Source organism: Rhinolophus sinicus, linkage group LG05 (assembly GCF_036562045.2).
Source record: "Rhinolophus sinicus isolate RSC01 linkage group LG05, ASM3656204v1, whole genome shotgun sequence".
Classification (NCBI taxonomy): domain Eukaryota; kingdom Metazoa; phylum Chordata; class Mammalia; order Chiroptera; family Rhinolophidae; genus Rhinolophus; species Rhinolophus sinicus.
Genome location: NC_133755.1, coordinates 172,958,497 through 172,976,576, shown reverse-complemented (window position 1 = coordinate 172,976,576; position 18,080 = coordinate 172,958,497). Strand labels below are relative to the sequence as shown.

The 18,080-nt window shown below is 38.2% G+C and overlaps 1 protein-coding gene across 1 annotated transcript in view; it reads right to left on the bottom strand.

Annotated features, from left to right (window-relative positions):
• OPRM1 (opioid receptor mu 1) overlaps window positions 1-18,080 on the bottom strand; it is a 64,137-nt gene that overhangs the window by 16,365 nt on the left and 29,692 nt on the right. The window contains exons 2-3 of the mRNA XM_019749260.2: window positions 14,770-15,122; window positions 13,471-13,991 (exon numbers count right to left, since the gene is read on the bottom strand). Coding sequence (XP_019604819.2) covers window positions 13,471-13,991; window positions 14,770-15,122 — 874 coding nt within the window. The remainder of the gene's footprint in view (window positions 1-13,470; window positions 13,992-14,769; window positions 15,123-18,080) is intronic.

Here is an 18,080-nt window from a genome sequence, read left to right as displayed (position 1 = left end):
CTCCTACAGTGAAGCCCCTTGTACACGTAAAAACACAAAGATAGAAGCAACCTTGCTTCAGTTAAACTCATACCAATTCATATGCTTTTCCTGACACCTGAGTGCCCTTGGATTATGCCATGTATGACTATCAAGGCTGTAATTACTTGGTGACCATGGACAATATGGATTGTCCAATTTCATGGAATAGTGATCCAAACGAACTTTATCAACAAATCCCGAATGGAAACTGTCTCCTTTGGTTTATGTTTGCATATGGGAAAGAGTGGGTCACAGGATATCTCTCTACTGGGCATGGGATTTGCTGTGTGTCTCGTCTTTGGCTCCCTGTAGTCGTTCGCTATAACACCACTCTTTGGATCACATTTCCTTTGCTAGGTCCCCAGGTAAAGAGGGCTGTCCTGCCTGGGGGAGACATGGATTCCTGTTTCCATACAGCAGTGTGAGCACTGTTCCCTGGCAATAGAGTGCACATTCTAGAGGCAGGTCAGGAACCTAGTCTTGACTTTAGCTACCACAGCCAATGAGACGGGACAAGCCACAGGACACCAACAGGCCAGGCTGAACTCCCTGAGGGTAAATGGATCACTGATGCGCCTCAGACTACACTGTGGTGTGGTTGTCAACCACTCCTGTTGTGTTTTAATTATTACCAGCAACATGGTGGCACAATCCACGCATCGCATAAGAACGGAAGCTGAGTGGCTATCTGAGATAAGACCTAGTTAGTGCTCTCTGGGACTTACTCAGCTGAGTCAGGGATTCTGGAGGGCATGGCTGAGGTCCTTATTCCTTAGTGATCTGAACCTGTGGATGGAGATTCTGTGAATAATAACCCTAATCATGTATTGATTGAACTAAATGGAACAGATTTATTTGTAGCCCTTGTCAGTATGTCTAATCCAAATTGCTAATGGGGTGACATAATCGTATGGAAATTGAATTCAGCCAGGAATGTGTTGAGCTGAGAGGTGAGTTATTGGGAGAGGCAGTCGACCATGTGTCCCTGCACAGTCTTGCTGACTGAGCTGAACTGCACGCCTCACTCTCTTTGGACTCCGTGTGGTTTCTATAGTCACGTAGTCAATTCAGAACCTTTGCTGCCCGAGCACATGAGGACCACGCAGGACCACTTTGTAATTGCTTGCCCTGCTCCCAGCGGAAGAGGATCAGTTTGTTTACAGCTGATGACTAAAGATGCTGCTGAACCCTTAGCTCTGGGCTCTGCAGCTGCAGTACAATCCATTGTGTGCAGAACAGCAATCTGGGCCCATTGTGTCCCACCAGGGGACTAGCAGGCAAGAGAGCCAGCACTCCCCCACCCCAGGCTCCTGCTGTTTGTGGTGCTGTTGGTGGTAAGCTGTTTTCTCTCTGGTCCACTGAGTCACTTTGTTTATTTTTGGCCCCATGGTGTGGCCAGTTGACCTGCTGGCTTGCTGAGATCTCTTTTTTGGAAGTTTCTAACTGCTGCCATTTTCTGAGGCTGGGCTTCTTTCCTGACAATAACCACAGAGCTGTTATAAATTTCAGCAAACTTGACATTTGACATAGATACAACATTTTCACCCACCATCAGCTTTCCAATTTGGTCAACGGTTTTTAAACTGTTATTTTTTTCCAGAAAGTCCATGAGCAAATCCCTTTGGGCTATTTTTTAAGCCTATTTTGAAAAATAAAGTTTGGTAACTTTTCGGTTCCAACTGAAGCTTGTATAAAGCACTTTTAATCTCTATCCATAAAGCAATTGGAGTGTGTTTCCTAACCCTGGAGAGAGTTTAAGAGATTGTCTTTTCTAACTTCACCAATCTATGGAAGGAAGCAGAGGTCTTTAGAGGTGAAGTGACATGCAAACTGTATTGGTTGAGGAAAGCTGGCTTAATATTTTTACTTTTGCTTTTTGCAGCTACTCTCTTCCACTTCCATTTTCTCGGTCCTGTTTGTGATGCCATCTAAAGTTGCAGCTGAAGCCAATCACAGCCTTGGGTACTTTTGAAGCTCATCAGTGTTTCAGTCAGTAAGAGGCTTCAAAATCTCATTAATTACAGAAACAGTGAAAGCAGAGCCACACAAAACACTTTTGGAGTTGGTGACTCCCAGGCAAAGTTCTCCATTTATCTAAATCATAAGAACTCGTCCCTTCTTCCATGTTCTCTTGGTGAAATCAGACATATTGGTATGTAGGTATAACAAGGGGTCAAACTTCAGTCAAGGATAATTCAAGGAGAGGTGGAATAACCTGGTAGTTCAAAGGATCCAGACTCAATACGCCATATGCTTCCTCCTGCTTTTAATATGAATTTATTTTTTCAATATATCATTTCTCTCACAAAAGGAAGCTTTGGTGGTTACGTTTGATGTCCACTAGAAAATGCTAGCCCTCAGAGTCTGCATGGGGTAACCAGTCAAACCCAGAAATGAACCTTAATTCCTTGTCAGTCAAAACAGACTGGAAACGACCTGCTTGTGAAGAGAGCCCTAAGCAGCCAGTGGTGTGGGATGCCGAGCTCACACAGCTGGTGGTCAGCTGACAGGGAACCTGTGTTCCCTGGCTTCTAATCTTGTGTTACTTCACAAGAAAGACTGCAATTTTCAATCTTTGGTATGCTTCTCACAGTTGAGTATTGGTGACTTTTAAAAGAATGCTATTTTTCTCAAGGATGACTCATTCAAAACAAAAGAATGTGTCAATTATAAGGCCTATTCTTAGCAATGTGTCCTTTAAATCAGTGAAAACATATCTGAAAGCTGCATAGACTTTTTCCCCTTTGGGATTGTAACTAGAAAGTGGCAAGCTTCAAAACAAAGCAAAACAATAGTGAAAACCCAAATAAACAGAGTCCGTTCTGTTTTGAGAGATCATAAGTTTCAGTATCTTGTTTGTAATTTAGACCATATATTTTAAATGAGTGAGAATAAGAGAACAACGATTTCAGAATGTTGGTGAAGGTCTGGAATTATGGGATGTTGCCATTAATTCCAGGAAAACATTGAATTTTGAATAGATCTGTGCCTAACTGGGACTGATGGTCTCCAGTTGGCTCTTTGAAACTGCTTAGTGAACCCTTCATTTTGTGAGACGTTACAAGGTGTCCCTTGAAAAACTGGGTCTGTGCTCAGATAAGTTTGAGAACTTCAGCTTAAAAACCAAAATGCAAATATATAGATATAGGTATATGCAGCACAGACACACACACACACACACACACACACACTCACAGTAGGGCTTTTCAAAGCCTTAAAATGCTAATATTCAGTATTAGTCCTGAAGACCAAAAATAAAAACGGCAATATTTCCTAACATTTGTCTAAAGAGCTAATTTTTCATGGATCACAGAGTAGCATTGCACTACAGTAGTGTTCTGTATGAACCTGGTTGAACTTGTAAAACCTAAAAACATTATTCAGAGTCATCCCCTATATGGTTCCCTAAACATCAAATCTTAACATCTGAATTCTTGCAGCATCCCTGCCATGTAGGCAAAATGCTGATGCTTGAACATTTGAGGCTTCCAGTGATGAGGAAATCCTTGTATAGCAAAGTTTAGAAAGTACTTTTTTTGGTTGTGTTGAAATCCCTTTCCCTGTAACTGCCATTCTTTGGCTGTAATTAGTAGAGTTGTATTAGATAAGTTCAGTTCCCTATTCATATCCTTTTAAATATATGAACAAGGCTATCTTGTCCTGTCTGCACTTCCTCTTTCCCAGGATAATCATGTACATTTCTTTCAACCATTTGTCATATTGAGGGATTTTAATTCCCTTCACCTCTGATCACAACCTAATTTACTTGTTTCATTCTAATAGAGAGGAGCTATCATTTCTTTGGTTCTAGACACTAGACTTCTGTGGATACCATCGAGCTATAATTGCAACAGTTGAGATGGCCTATATCACGCTGCTAACCCGTGACATCGCTAGGACTTTTTTGTTCATATTTGCTATCACTCATATTTTATGATTCTATAGTTGGATTTTTGGACTCTCAAGTTTTTCTCTAGTAATTACTATAGCTTAAGTTTTTACTTACTTTTCTAGTATGTTTGGTTCATTACCTAATTACCTAGATGATTCGGCATTCCTTCATTGATAGGATGCTTAAAATGGGAATCAAAGTTTATAAATCTACCACACTGTACTATTATATCCAGATCGTAATTCAACATAGTATAGCATTATGGAAATTAACAAAGGTTTGTCAAATCTCTTGTTGAAAACACTATTGATTCTGGCTTACCTGGTTTCCCTGTCCCACAATCCTCAAAGAAAATAAAATTGTTTTTTGCATAACTACTTCCTAGAGTTTATCTTGCTTCCTAGAGATTACTGCTTCCTTTCTACATGCTCTCAAAACACATTTTAATAATCTGACCTGGGTTTCAAAAACAAACAGTGCAAAGGTAAACATTCTGTGTGGCTTTTAGTTGCTACAAAGTTCCCATTAAAATTAGGACTCTACTTATTTCCCCTAATTTTTCAGGATTCTTCCCATTCTTTGCTTCTGAAGTTATGATTTGTGTTTTATTAATTATGTTTCATTTCAAAGTTCCCTTAATGTTTTAAGATCACCAGGAGATTTGAACTCATTCAGAGGCTCTTAGTGTTCACTAATATCTTCACCTTTTTAGGATTTTAATTCTTTCTTAATAATGTTTCAGGATGGAGATCATTTTCCTCAAAAGAGAAAGTTGAAATAAAATGATTTGAAGAATTGTACTTTCCTCTTATCTTCCATTAATATTCTCTTACTCTTTCCATCTGGCTAGCAGTATAGCAGAAAGCTTTCTTTTGAGACATCAGTATAATGTTTCAGATTTAGACCAAAGGCAGGACAGCTGGGGCTTAGTTCTAGGCATGACTTTAAAGACATCACAACTAATTGGGACCTTGATGTTTCTTCAACTATTAAACATGGTTGGTCAGGTCGATTAGTGACTCTCAACTGAGTTGTTTTTTTTTGTTTTTTTTTTCTTCCAAAATCTGGAAATATTTTGGCTGTTGCAACTAGTGTGGGTGGATGCTACTGGCATCTAGCAGGTAGAGCCAGGGATCTGCTAAACATCCCACAATGCACTTCCCCATGACAACGATTATCTACCCCAAAATGTCACTAGTGCCAAGTCTGAGAAGCCTTGAGTTACACCAAACTTATGATTCCTTTGGCACCATTATTTCATCCCTTTTAACTTTTCTTTACAAGAGCTGCAGTTTAGTTTCTCGGGGAAAAGGGAACAGAGGAAATGAAAATAGTAAAGCCTTTTTAAGTGGCTTGGATTAGTAATATTAGCCAGTGGCCTGGAGCTGTGCTACCTCTTTTGCATGAACTCATACATCACATTCACATTAAAATTAAGTGTTACCTACTGCAGTTACCACCATTCTGACAGATGAGGAAATTGAAACATAGGGAGGACCAGAAAATTGCCCAGGATATTTCAGCTGGTCAGTGGTAGAATCTGGATAAATAAATGAGCCATCTAAATTTTTAGGATTTGAAATCATATCTGCTATTCTCATCTAAACATAACCTTTCCCCTTACCTGATGAACTTTTTTTTAAATTAAATTTGCATATACTCGAGTTCATATAAAATATAATTATGACTTTTTCTTTAACCCCACTTTTCAAACCCCACTTTTCAAACCCCATTTGAAAAGACTCTTTTCTTATCATCTTCTATATTTAGAAAGAAAGCATGAAATAAAATAAAATACAAACAAAACATTTCTAGTCTACATGCCCCATTTGTCAGATGAGGAGATTTGGGCTAGATGACCTCAGTGTTCCATTTCAGTTCCAATATTTTAAGCACTGTGAATATTTTACATCTGCTTGATAAATCCAACTGCATTGTTGGGGTTTAAATATTGATATTTACTTATAGTGTAGCCATTTGGAAGGTTATTTGTCCCATGGAATTTCTGAAATAACCATAATTCTTTTCAGTTAAAGTGTGTGCTAACTATACTGCACACTTCCATCTGCAGCATTTTAAGGTTTTATGAGTGACATGTGTCTCTTCTATTTCCAAAGAACAGCTCAAAGAAAGCATTATTTTAAAATTAATTTAAATTTGAATGAGCCCACTTATAACTATATTTGGAGTTTTGTGAATATAAGGACGTTTTAGCTGATATGACTGAGAAGAAGAAAGAACAGCAAGAGTGAGATATTCTTGGTAAGTTGGTAAGGGTGGGTTAAATAGGTGATTGCTTTTGTCAAATACATAGAGGCCATGTCCCATATTATACCTGAAATTCACTACGTTTTCTTATTGTCAAGGTTTATTTTGGTGGTGTTAAAAATTTGAAGTTTCTTAAGCTATGTTTATATTATAATGTAATTTTCCATGGGCTTTACTTTGTTGCTTTTCTATTTGATATCTGACATGTATCTATTTCATCACAAGAAAAACATTATTCATTTGTTACACTTTAAGGTACTTAGATATACCATTTGGACACTCCGGGTCACACACACAAACACACATATACGCACATGCATATAAATATATATGTATATTTCCTTAATCTTTATAAAGATTTGATAATGTGTGTAGAAAATAATTGGATAAGGCTTGATAGATTTTATAGATTTCTAGTGTCCCTGAGATTTCTGGTGTCTGTATGGAAAATAGAATAGTAGGAAGAATGTAGCTGGTTTTGGACAAAAAAAAAAGGTGCTGTGTGGGTCAGTTGTTTTTCTTCCCTCCATCCCTCCCTCCTTTCCTTCTTCCTTCCTTTCTCTTTCTTTCTCTGTCTCTGTCTCTCTCCTTCCTTCCTTCCTTCCTTCCTTCCTTCCTTCCTTCCTTCCTTCCTTCCTTCTTAATAAACACTGTGTTTTATATAGTCAAATGACATGAAATATATATATATATATATATATATATATATATATATATATATTCATTCTTATACTGACAGTGCCATTATTTTAAACTGTGATGAAACTTTTGGCTTATAGTTATTTGATATTTGGTGATTATTATATATAAGATAGAAAAATAAAGATTGACATCTTCCCAAACACTACATCTCAGTAAGTGAGAATTTTTTCATCATAAATTCTTATAAAATAGTAATTTACCACTTACGTTTAGCCAAATAGAATGACATCTCATTTTAATTTAGTGTTTTTTAATATGTTGCTATATTTTATCAGTTAGTTACATTAATTGAAACAACAAGCCCAAGAAAATGTTACAGTAATGATATTCCTTGATGCAATCGTTAAAACTAAAAGTCCCTGAAAGATTAGAATATCCCATCAGAAACAACTAGATAATTCAACGTCCCTTGTATGGTTCTGTTATGCAGAATACCCTGGTTGAACCCACTTACATGAGTTGAGAAAACTGAATTCTTGCAAGATGAAAAGGTTTGCTCCATCAAATGCTGGTCAGGCACAGAGTGATAACTAAAACATTCACCTGACTTCCTGTCCTGGTCCCCTCTGACACCCCCACCGCCACCATGCTGCCTTCTCTTGTAGGATAAATGTGATTGCAGTCATGATCATAAAGGTCACCTGATGAAAATATCAAATGAGTCTCTCTGACACAAATAAAACATTTTAACTTGTGGAAAAGCAAATGCTTTCATTCAGTGAGAGTCATTATGACTTTAATGATGGTAAAAGATTTTATTCAAATAATTTCAACTCATATAACGGTAACCAAGACCCTCATTATTAAATTTCTAATTCTCCGTGCTATTCATCAGTCTGTCTGAACACTTGTCTTTACACAGAGACACACAAATACTCTATGAATACATCTAAACAAGGCTGCTTAAAGACCTGATGGCATTCAAACTTCCAGTACATGAAGATTAAAATTTAGTTCTAAGAGCCACCACCAAGAATAGTGAAAACCAGACTGGAAGGACAGTAAGGCACATGGACTAAGAATTATAATATCAAATTCAAGGGGCTCATTTCTCAGCCACTACTTTTTAACTATGACCTTGGGCACATTAGTTTCTTAAACATTGGTTTCCTCAAGTGTAGAGTACAGATAATCAATGCTTCCTATGATTAATTAAATAAGATACTTGGCACAAACTAGTCAATACATGTTGTTACTAATAGTCTCAAAAACCTAATATTTTCTGGGAATAAACATATTTCCAATTAAACAATATGTTTTTCCTCTCAGCCAATTTATGGAATCATACCAAGTTCTTCTGTTATTTATGAAAGATATTTTTCATTTTAAGCCTAGACATACTCTGGAATCACACATGCATAAAGAGGCACACCCATACTATATACGTGCATTTGCACGTGTGTGCGCGCGTACACACACACACACTCACACACACTCATAAGTTGAATCATTTTCTTTTTAAACCATAGAATTGAAAGAATAGACATTCTGGTTTTATTCACAAAGTATGTATCAGTGTGGTCAAGCTCTGTCATTTTGTGAGCCGTTCCCATTTGGGGATTTTGCCATGGAATTGATATGCTTTCCTTCTCAAATTAGCTCTCCACAGATGTCTTGTAAAAAAAATAAGGCAAGATCCAGCTTTTGAGAGTGATATGGTTGAGTTTAAAAAATTAGGCTTCTGTTTTTAGTTTCTCTGGTGATAATGCAGTTTTATAGTTAGCACAAATGCAAAGTAGCTCCTAGTTTCTTGACCTGCTACTTTGATTAACATGTGAAGAAAGTGCTTTAAAAATAGTAACCAGAAGGTTTAGGAATGGACTTGCCCTATCAATGAGAAGGAGTGAGCAGGAGGTACCATAATGTTAGCTTTATCACTGTTGTGTTACTTTCTCCTATGAGACTCACTGACAGATAGATTAGAAAAGTTAAGGCTTTGTCCAAGAATAACTAACCACATTATTTTGCTAAACACAAGTTTCACGTGGTGAAAAAAATTCCTGTCAATCAGCTTGACAGAAATGGTTCCTCAGGTTAAGACAAAGCAGTAAGGTCAGTAGTGTTGGGATGAAGTTATAGTTTAAATCAGAGTTTTCAGTTTAGTGTTTTACTCAAATCCAGATTTTTGGACCCTACGTTGACCCAGTGAACCAGAACGTCTTAGAAAAGTTCTCCAAAACTTACATTTTCTGGAGCTCATCACAAAGCATGAGAATCTCTGGCTGAGACCATACAATTATAGTTGAGTGCAAAGTGGCATTGTGTGGGAATGCAGAGAAGAGCTTTGGATTCCTATCACAAGCCTGGATGTTTATCTGAGTCTTGTCTCTTACTGGTGATTTGATCTTGTTAATCACTTAACCTCTCTGAGTATTTTTGCCCCTATGATTGCCCACTAGGGCTGCTATAGGAAGCTGATGTGGTAGTTGCATGTGAAAACACTTTTTAATCTGTATGCCATGACACACATGTAAGACAGCATTATTATTATGGTGATAGTTAACGCAAATACAGCTGTAAATGAAAGTCCAATTAATCGAATGAAGTTGTTCCCTTTCCTATGTAATGTTAAATATTTAAAAAAATAATTTAGGTGTCAAAACAGAAAACGTATTATAGAATGAGATCGGGGTGGAAACCGAGCAGTGTAGGCAAATTAGAGTGGCCAGCATCTCAGATCTGAGTGGGATCTGAATAGATCTGAACAAATGCGGGGAGTGATCACAAGCCAAGCAGAGTCCACTCAGGACAACACGAGGATGGAAGGTGCACAGAGGAATTAAATTGCATTGACAGCACATGGCCCGCAAATCAATGCCTCGGCCCGAATCTACTTAACAAAAATCTAGTAGCCATAAAGATGATAAGCAGAACATAAATCAGGCATGGAATGCTACAGCTGGAGCAGTGGCTGAGCCTTAGAAAGCATGCAAGAACATGAGGCCGTTTTTTTTTTGTTTTTTTTTAGGGCACTGAGTCCAGTTCTTGGCCTCCTTATCAATAGCACTTGTTAAAACAAAAATTATAAGAGAGGACAAGTGTAAGAAAGTTTTTGGAAAAGTGTAACTTCTGATCGAGGACTAAAGGCTAGAGAAGAGAAAATGAAGAACCTCTCCTTTCCAGATTTTCTAGTTTCTGGAAGGCCAGCCTGAAGTAACATCAGAGTGTTACCTAGTCCTTTAGGTGGTTAATCAGTTGCATAAGAAAGGGCTCATTCTCACCACCCTTCTATCTCCTGAACTATCATGGGCCCTCTGGTCATTCATTCAGTCAACAGGTAGTTTTGGACTACTCTGTAATGTGCCAGACACTGCACTATGTAGATACTGGAGGCACAAGAAGGCAGATGTGGTTCCTATCCTTAGGAAGCTATGGCTTGTCTGTCCCATGCAGCATGTGCCCCGTGGATGGTTAGCAAAAGCGGCCACAGTTACTGCCCTCCCGATATCCACACCTCTTTACAACATGACAGCAGCTCCCATCATCAGTAGGTGGAGTCTTTTCCATTCCTTGAATATAGAACCTGTGACCATCATTCAATCGAGCCCGGCTCACAGGCTGGCAGATGAGAATCCATGAGTAGAGAGCCATTCTTGCTGGGTTATCCTAGGTCAGCTTGCTGACAGCTGACTTGGCAGCAGCTGCTGACCACAGAGTGAGCCCAGCTAAGACTGGAAGAGCTGTCCAGCCCAGGCCAGCCCAAATTACTGATCTATAGAATGGCAAACTCAAACATGATTGCTTTAAGCTACTAAATTTTGGAATGACTTGTTATGCAGCAAAAGCTGACTGAGTGGCCCTTAACTATGTAAGTATGATTCAAAGTTTATTTTGGGCACAGTATTTTCTCATATATGGCTTATCAAATTACCTGGATAACTGCCAACTCTCCACTTCACTTTGCGCTGTATGGACATGGTCTCAGTGTACAGTTGTCAGAATACAGACACCCTGGGAAGGTTTGATATTGGATCTCTGATCTGCAGAATATGAAGTTGACTAATGTGCTTGCGATGTGACATATAGTATAATATATTTCTTGGAGAAAACATAAATACATAGGTAGGACATAAACATCTACAACAAGGCAAACTTCAAGAAAGCAGTTAAAAAGTTAATGCAAATTTAACTAGCTTTGTTTTCTAGCATGATGGCTCACGATGTTAACAAACAAACAAACAAACAAACAAAAACAATCTTTTTGTCAGATTCTGAATTCATACAACTAATCAACTATGTCCTATAGACACAGACATAAAGTCTCTGACTTTTCCTTCAAATAATTTTATTATTTTGATATACGATTGATACTATTGTCAAAGGCTGATGTATTGTTCCACATTTCTGTGTGTAACTGTCTTGATTCTAAACGATCACTTTAGTGGAGATTAGCGAAAGGATCTTTGATTTATCTTAATTTTCAAATATGTCAGAGTGTCTTTTCCTCTTTTCCTGGCAGCCACTCTTCTTTGTCCAGCTCTCCCAGCTGGGCATTTTGGGAAAGCAGCCAGTTCCATGGCTAATGAGTTTCGGCTGTTATCGGACACTGATGCTGCTTTATAGAGGCAGCAATGAAGATAAGCCCTAATTGGATGTATTTTTAAAGCAAACCTTTTAGTTACTTAGAACAGAGCTTCCCTGATTACCATCCTTTTCTCCTCTCTCTGGCTGTGCAAGAACCACACTAATGTGAAAATGCTGCATTTGGAAGGGACTCAAGGGCACTGTCAAGGGCAACTGAAGGACAACCATTCTGAACTCAGAAGCACTCCAGCAGACCAGATGGGAGCTGTATTTCCAGGGGAGCAAGGTGCATAAAGGATGCTTAGAGGATCACATGGGCCCTGAGGCTAGGGTATTACCAACAGCCACACCCTCAAGTGCCTGTAAGGAGAGGGAAGGTATGGGTGGGCACCAAAGGATAAAGAACCAGTACTTTATAATGGCCATCATGTGCTCCAATGCAAGCACTTTACTGCGATGCAAAATATTTTAAGCTTTGGTTAGAACTAAGACTTTTAAATTGCATTCTTTAACATACTATCTTCAGGTTGGAGAAAATCTACATATCCACCCTCTTTAAGTTACTCATAAGCTTTTGATAGCTGCTGAGAAAGAGAGCTGCTTAGTAAAAGGAGCAGGGTGAGAGGTCTTGATGTGGAAAAATAATAGAGAAAAGAAGCAGGGTAGAAAAACATTTGGCTTTCATTTCTAAAATGGATTTGGAAGTGAGACATAATAAGGTAATTTCCCTTTGGTTGGAAGTGGGCCTGCCATCATTACCTCAAACTCTCTAGGGGATGCAAGTTCCTGTGTTCATTTTAGCATTACTTCATACCAGGGTTATGAGGGCTAATGCCCGCTATGGGCCACGTTGCATTAGTCTTGTGGTCCATTAGAAAGGGTGAGTCTGGGCTGGGCTCGGGGGCAGTAGTGGGGGTAATGGGAAACAGCGAGGTGGGGTGTGGTGGAGAGAAAGCAGCTGCACTCTGGTAGCTAACTCTCCCTCTGCCTCCTCTACTTTACTTCCTAGTCAACTGCCCCCACAGGCCTACCCTCTGATCTAGGAACTTTATCTAAGGTTCTGAATTAAGAATTTACTTCACAGGAAGTTTGACTTTGAGTTCTGTGTTTTGAATTACTCAGGCTGTGATTTTTGGATACTGGCACCATTGTTTGAAAATTTACTTAAGTTCATATTACTAGTTAAGTGGTATGTTTGATTTACTTTACAGGTCAGTCTCCAAATTTTGCAAAGCAGTGACTTTTAACAAGGCAATATTAACTTATAGACAGTTTTTTCTTTCTCTTTCCTCCTTTTTGATTTCTCATGTAATTTTACTATTATGTGTAAATCTTGAATCTTTCACGCAGGCCCCGATCTATACTCTTCACACAGGAATAAATCTTCCAACAAATTGTCACTCCTCGTGGTATTAACCCCAACTGGTATGATGACTGTTATAAAACTAATTTAGTTCTAATAAATAATATGTTTGATATTTGCTCTAGTGTTCGAGTATAAAAATTTATCAGCCAATGAAGCTACAAAGTTCAAGTTGGCCATTTTTATTTTCCTTTGGCTGTGACACTGATTTTGCTACGAACATCTTGTACCCATCACCCCAGTCAGCAAAGTGCTGGCCCTTTCTGTTTAACCACAGAACCAAAGCAGGGCTGGCTTTTGAGAAGTGACAGGGATGCTGGAATGACATGCATGAAATACATAACATTGCTGGGGAAAACAAAAAGAATTCTAGGTCAAGATCGTTCCCAAAATGTGCTAAGTCATTAATTTTGCAAAGAAGGAAAGGCTGTGAAGATAGATTTTTAGAGGCTTTGCACGTCTCTAGTTGGCATATCTTTATACTTAAATGAATACGTACAAATACATAGAGCTCAGTTTATATAAAGACACACCTCTCTAACACAATGATCACAATTTACTTCCCTCCTCCCTTTATCTTCATTCTGAATCTAAATCCCCAATTTACTGATCTCCTAATGGATTAAAATCTTGGATTGGTACAAAGATCTAATTTTTATGTCATCCCCAGTAGATATACCCAATTCTGGAAGCTGCATACCTGATGGTTAGTCCTATCCACTGTGTTGGCTGTGGAGGGGTGGTCTCTAGTGTTCTGACGAATTCGAGTGGAGTTTTGTTGCTCGATGGTGGAGGAAGTTGGGATACAGAACTCTCTGAAGCATCGTTTGAAGTTTTCGTCGAGAAATGCATAAAGGACTGGGTTCAGGCAGCTGTTTGTGTAACCAAGAGCAATGCAGAAGTGCCAGGAAACAGTCTGAAAAGTAGTTTCTGGAATTGTTATCAAGGCTTTAATGATGACATAAATGTGAATGGGAGTCCAGCAGACGATGAACACAGCTACAACCACCAGCACCATCCTGGTGATTCTTCGCAGGTTCCTGTCCTTTTCTTTAGAGCCAGAGAGCATACGGACACTCTTGAGGCGTAAGATCATCAGCCCATAGCACACCGTAATGATGAGGACGGGCATGATGAAGGCAAAGATGAAAACACAGATTTTCAGCAGGTTTTCCCAGTACCAGGTGGGGTGAGAGAATGTTAGGGTACAATCTATGGAACCTAGATGAAAAGAAATATAAGGAAGAATTAGCAGCAGCATTTAAGACATTAGGCATTAACACTGCCATTTTTCTCACTAATGTATCATCTTGACTTAAGCTAACTTAAAACTATTTGTGCACAGGCCAGTAAGGGAAGACTTAAAGAAACTATGGAGGAAACTCAGCTCTCTGTTGATTTTCAGGGAGAGTTAGTTTTATGGTATTTTTCTAAATATCTCATTTTACTGTCCAGTTTGATCACATTTAGCTTTCATTCAGTCAACAGTTATGGACCTCTCACCACGAGCTGCATTCTCTATGGGGTCTATGTTGATATAAAAAATATAATCAGGGTCCAAAGTCTATAGGACGTTGCAGCAAATGGATGTTTTCAGTCCACTTTTGATGAGTGGTTTATCACTTTGATATGAGGTGTAGAAACATAAATTTGTCATGTAGGCAGCACCTGAAATTGTAAAACAAGCCTCCACTTCATGCTTTTGGGTTTAAACTCTAATTACTCTTGGGAGAGCAATATTCTTATTTTCCCATCATTTTGATGAAGTGCAGAGAAATCAGTTACCAACAGCTTATATATTCTTTAAAATGTTTAGTATGATTAAAATTATAGGGAAAAATGTCTATTTCAATATATTCAAAGGCATTTTGCTACAAAGAATCATTAAAATTACAATTTGACTGATATTGGACCCCTCCATAAATTCGACTTTGCTCATGACTTCACCAACACATCCATCTACAAACTCTCCACCCCTCAGGCCTGCAGCATTACTCACCGTGCCTGTATTTTGTTGTCGCCATGAACATTACAGGCAGACCAATGGCTGAGGAGAGGATCCAGTTGCAGACATTGATGATTTTGGCATTGCGGGGAGTCCGGAAGTCCAGGGCTTTGACCGGATGGCAGACTGCGATGTAGCGATCCACACTCATGGTACAGAGAGTGAATATGCTGGTGAACATATTATAGTAATCTATGGAGATCACTATCTTGCAGAGGACGGTCCCAAATGGCCATGTGCCCATTAGGTAATTGACACTCTGGAACGGCAGGGTACTGGTTGCTAAGGCATCTGCTAGAGCAAGGTTGAAGATATAGATATTGGTGGCAGTCTTCATTTTGGTGTATCTAGGAAATAAAAGAAGAGCAGTAGCAGAGTCAGAAAAAGACACCAATGTGAAATATAGATGAGCTTCCAACAACAAACAAAAGAAATATACAAGGATTAATGGAAAGCATTTGAGATTAGAAGTGGAAGAACACTTTTTTAATATTAGATCAGCTATTTATGTGCCTATGGGCTAAGCATATAAGTATAATTTCTCTACCTATCAGTTTTCTTATCTGTAAAACGATTGTAATAAATGGCTACCTTATTTATTTATTATGTGCCCAGCACTGTGATAGGTGTAACAGGCACAGGGAATTCTCAGTCAAGTATTCAGACACTGGAAAATAATTCATTTTAATATTAAATACATTAAAAATCAGATATATAATTAAAATTGTAGAGCAATGTAACTGTGAAATTGTCTCTCTCTCTCTATATATATATATGCATGCACACACACATGCTTACACACACACAGGCTGTTATGAGGGCATAGAAATGAGGCAAAGGGACTGGAAGTGGTAAGAAAGGGAAAGAAAGAAGGCATCCTGGAAGTGTAGATCCACAAGTTTAATTCCAGGAAGAGAGAGAATCCAAACAAAGGCAGAGAGTTGAAATGGCGTGATGCAGTTTGGCACTGCTAACAGGTGAAATCCCACCGGGGAGTGACAATGAATCTGATATAAAGGAATACTGAGGACAGTTCATGGAGAGACTTATATGCAATGGTAAGAAGATTAAACTTTATCCAATCTGTGATGGGGAAGCTAAGGTTGTTTGTCTTGTTTTTATGATTTAATAGCTTTATTGAGGCATATAATTAAAATGGGCAATTTGATAAGTTTTGACATATGTACATATTTGTGAAACCATCACCGTAATCAAGATCAGGGATTGGTAAACTATGGCCTGTATACTCAGTTGGGTTGCTGCCTGTTTTTGTAAATAGTTTTATTGGAACACACTCACACCCATTTAATTACTTCTTATCTATCCCCTGTTTCAATGGTGCAATGGCAGAGTTGACCAGTTACAACCAAGACCATATGACCTGCAATACCTAAAATATTTTACTGTCTTTGTCTTTACAGCAAAAATGCCAACACTTGATCAAGATAGTGAACATATCAATCATCCCCCAAAGTTTCCTTGTGCAGCTCTTTAATCCTTTCATCTTGCCCTTCCCTACCTTAATCCCACCCACACTGTTCTCTAGGCAGTCACTAATCTTGATTTATTTTGTGTCATTATACGTTAGTTTGCATTTTCTAGAATTTTATGTAAATAGAATCATTCAGTATGACCTCCTTTTTGTCTAGCTTCTTTCGCACAGAATAATTATTTTGAGATTTTTGAGATTCATCTACAATGTTGCATGTGTCAATAATTTATTTTTTTATTGCAAGTGGTATTCCATTTTATTAATATGCTATGAGTTTTTGCGCATTGATCTATTAATGGGAATTGAGTCACATTCAGTTTTTAGATATTATAAATTAGCTGTTATGAACATTCATGTACAAGTCTTTGCATGGACATATATTTTTCTTTCTCCAGGGTAGCTATGAGAGTTATATATCTTTAAAGCTGCAGAAATTAGAACTACCCAGTAGAAGATATAAACAGATATGCTGACAACACTAATAATTTTATTGGATGGTGGAAAAGTATTTTGCAAATGTACTGTCAAATTGTCAAATACATTTGAAAATTCACATCTATTTACCCTAATTTAATAATAGTATCTCAGTTTCACTCTGGGGAACCATTCATGTCCCACTCTCAGTCCATGTGATTTGCAATGGGCTCTCTTACTCGTTCAGGGCAGAAAGATGTAAAGTGTTTGGGGCCATGGGGAATGTTTAGCGATGTTTTAATGTCTCACATTTCATCTAGAGTCAATGAGATTATCTTGGGATTTCTGGGGAAAGAGAATATTATTTTTTCCCACAGGACCAAAACCTGCGAGCATGTAAAGTATGTAGTTGCTAGAATACTTTGTCTGAAAATGGATCCAACCCAGAGGATGTAGATTGGACAGAGTGAGACAGAAACCCATAACTGATGCCAGGTCTTCCTTGCCCTTTTTATTACATGGTGTAATAAATTCTTTTTAATCTCCATTTGTGTTCATTGTGCTTCAGTCACATGATATTAAGAATCTAACTCATTCAACTCTAGAGGGCTGTTGATTGGAAGAAATAGGATTATAGACTCATTTGTCTGGGGCCTTCATTCGGTGTTCCAGAGTATGTTTAGTTTCAGTAAGCCAGGAAGCTGATGTTATAAAGGAAGATTTCATAAACCTCCTCAGGACCAATAGGCTCGAACTGCTTCTTGAGCTCTAAAATTCTGATACCCAGTTGCGTCTAATTGTAGAAGTTGCATTACTACCAGAAAGGCTCCCCCTTTTTAGATTTGAGTCCTTTTGACTTGCTTTAGAAGTTTCATTTCCTTAAAGGATTTTAAAGGGAAAAGCCATTTAACTTAAGGAGATAAATCAATTTGCTTTTTTTGAGGACTCTAAATATGGCAAGCATATAAAGATAATTTAGACCAGATCCTCCAAAGTACAAAAACAAAAGTGAAATAAAAAATGTGATTTTCAAGATTTTAGGGTAAATGACCTTGGATGCCCAAGAAGTTTTAAAAATTTTGATGTTGTTTATAAGCAGGAATTTTGATGTTGTTTATAAGCAGGAATTTCTTCCCTAAAGCAGAAAAAGAATCACTTTTTCTAGCTATACCACTGACTATAGACCTGCATGATGTCAAAGCACGTTCTGCTGCATTAGTCACACACCACCCTGATTCTCCCTTCTCCCCCAGCAGAACTCACAGCAACATAGACAGTTCAGCAATTTCCTAAATATATGAAAGAGAATTATACAAGACTAGATGTTTGGGAATTCCAATGGCTTCTAGCTTATCTCCAAAGGCTTTAATCTAAAGGGATGGTCTAATCAGGAAAGGGG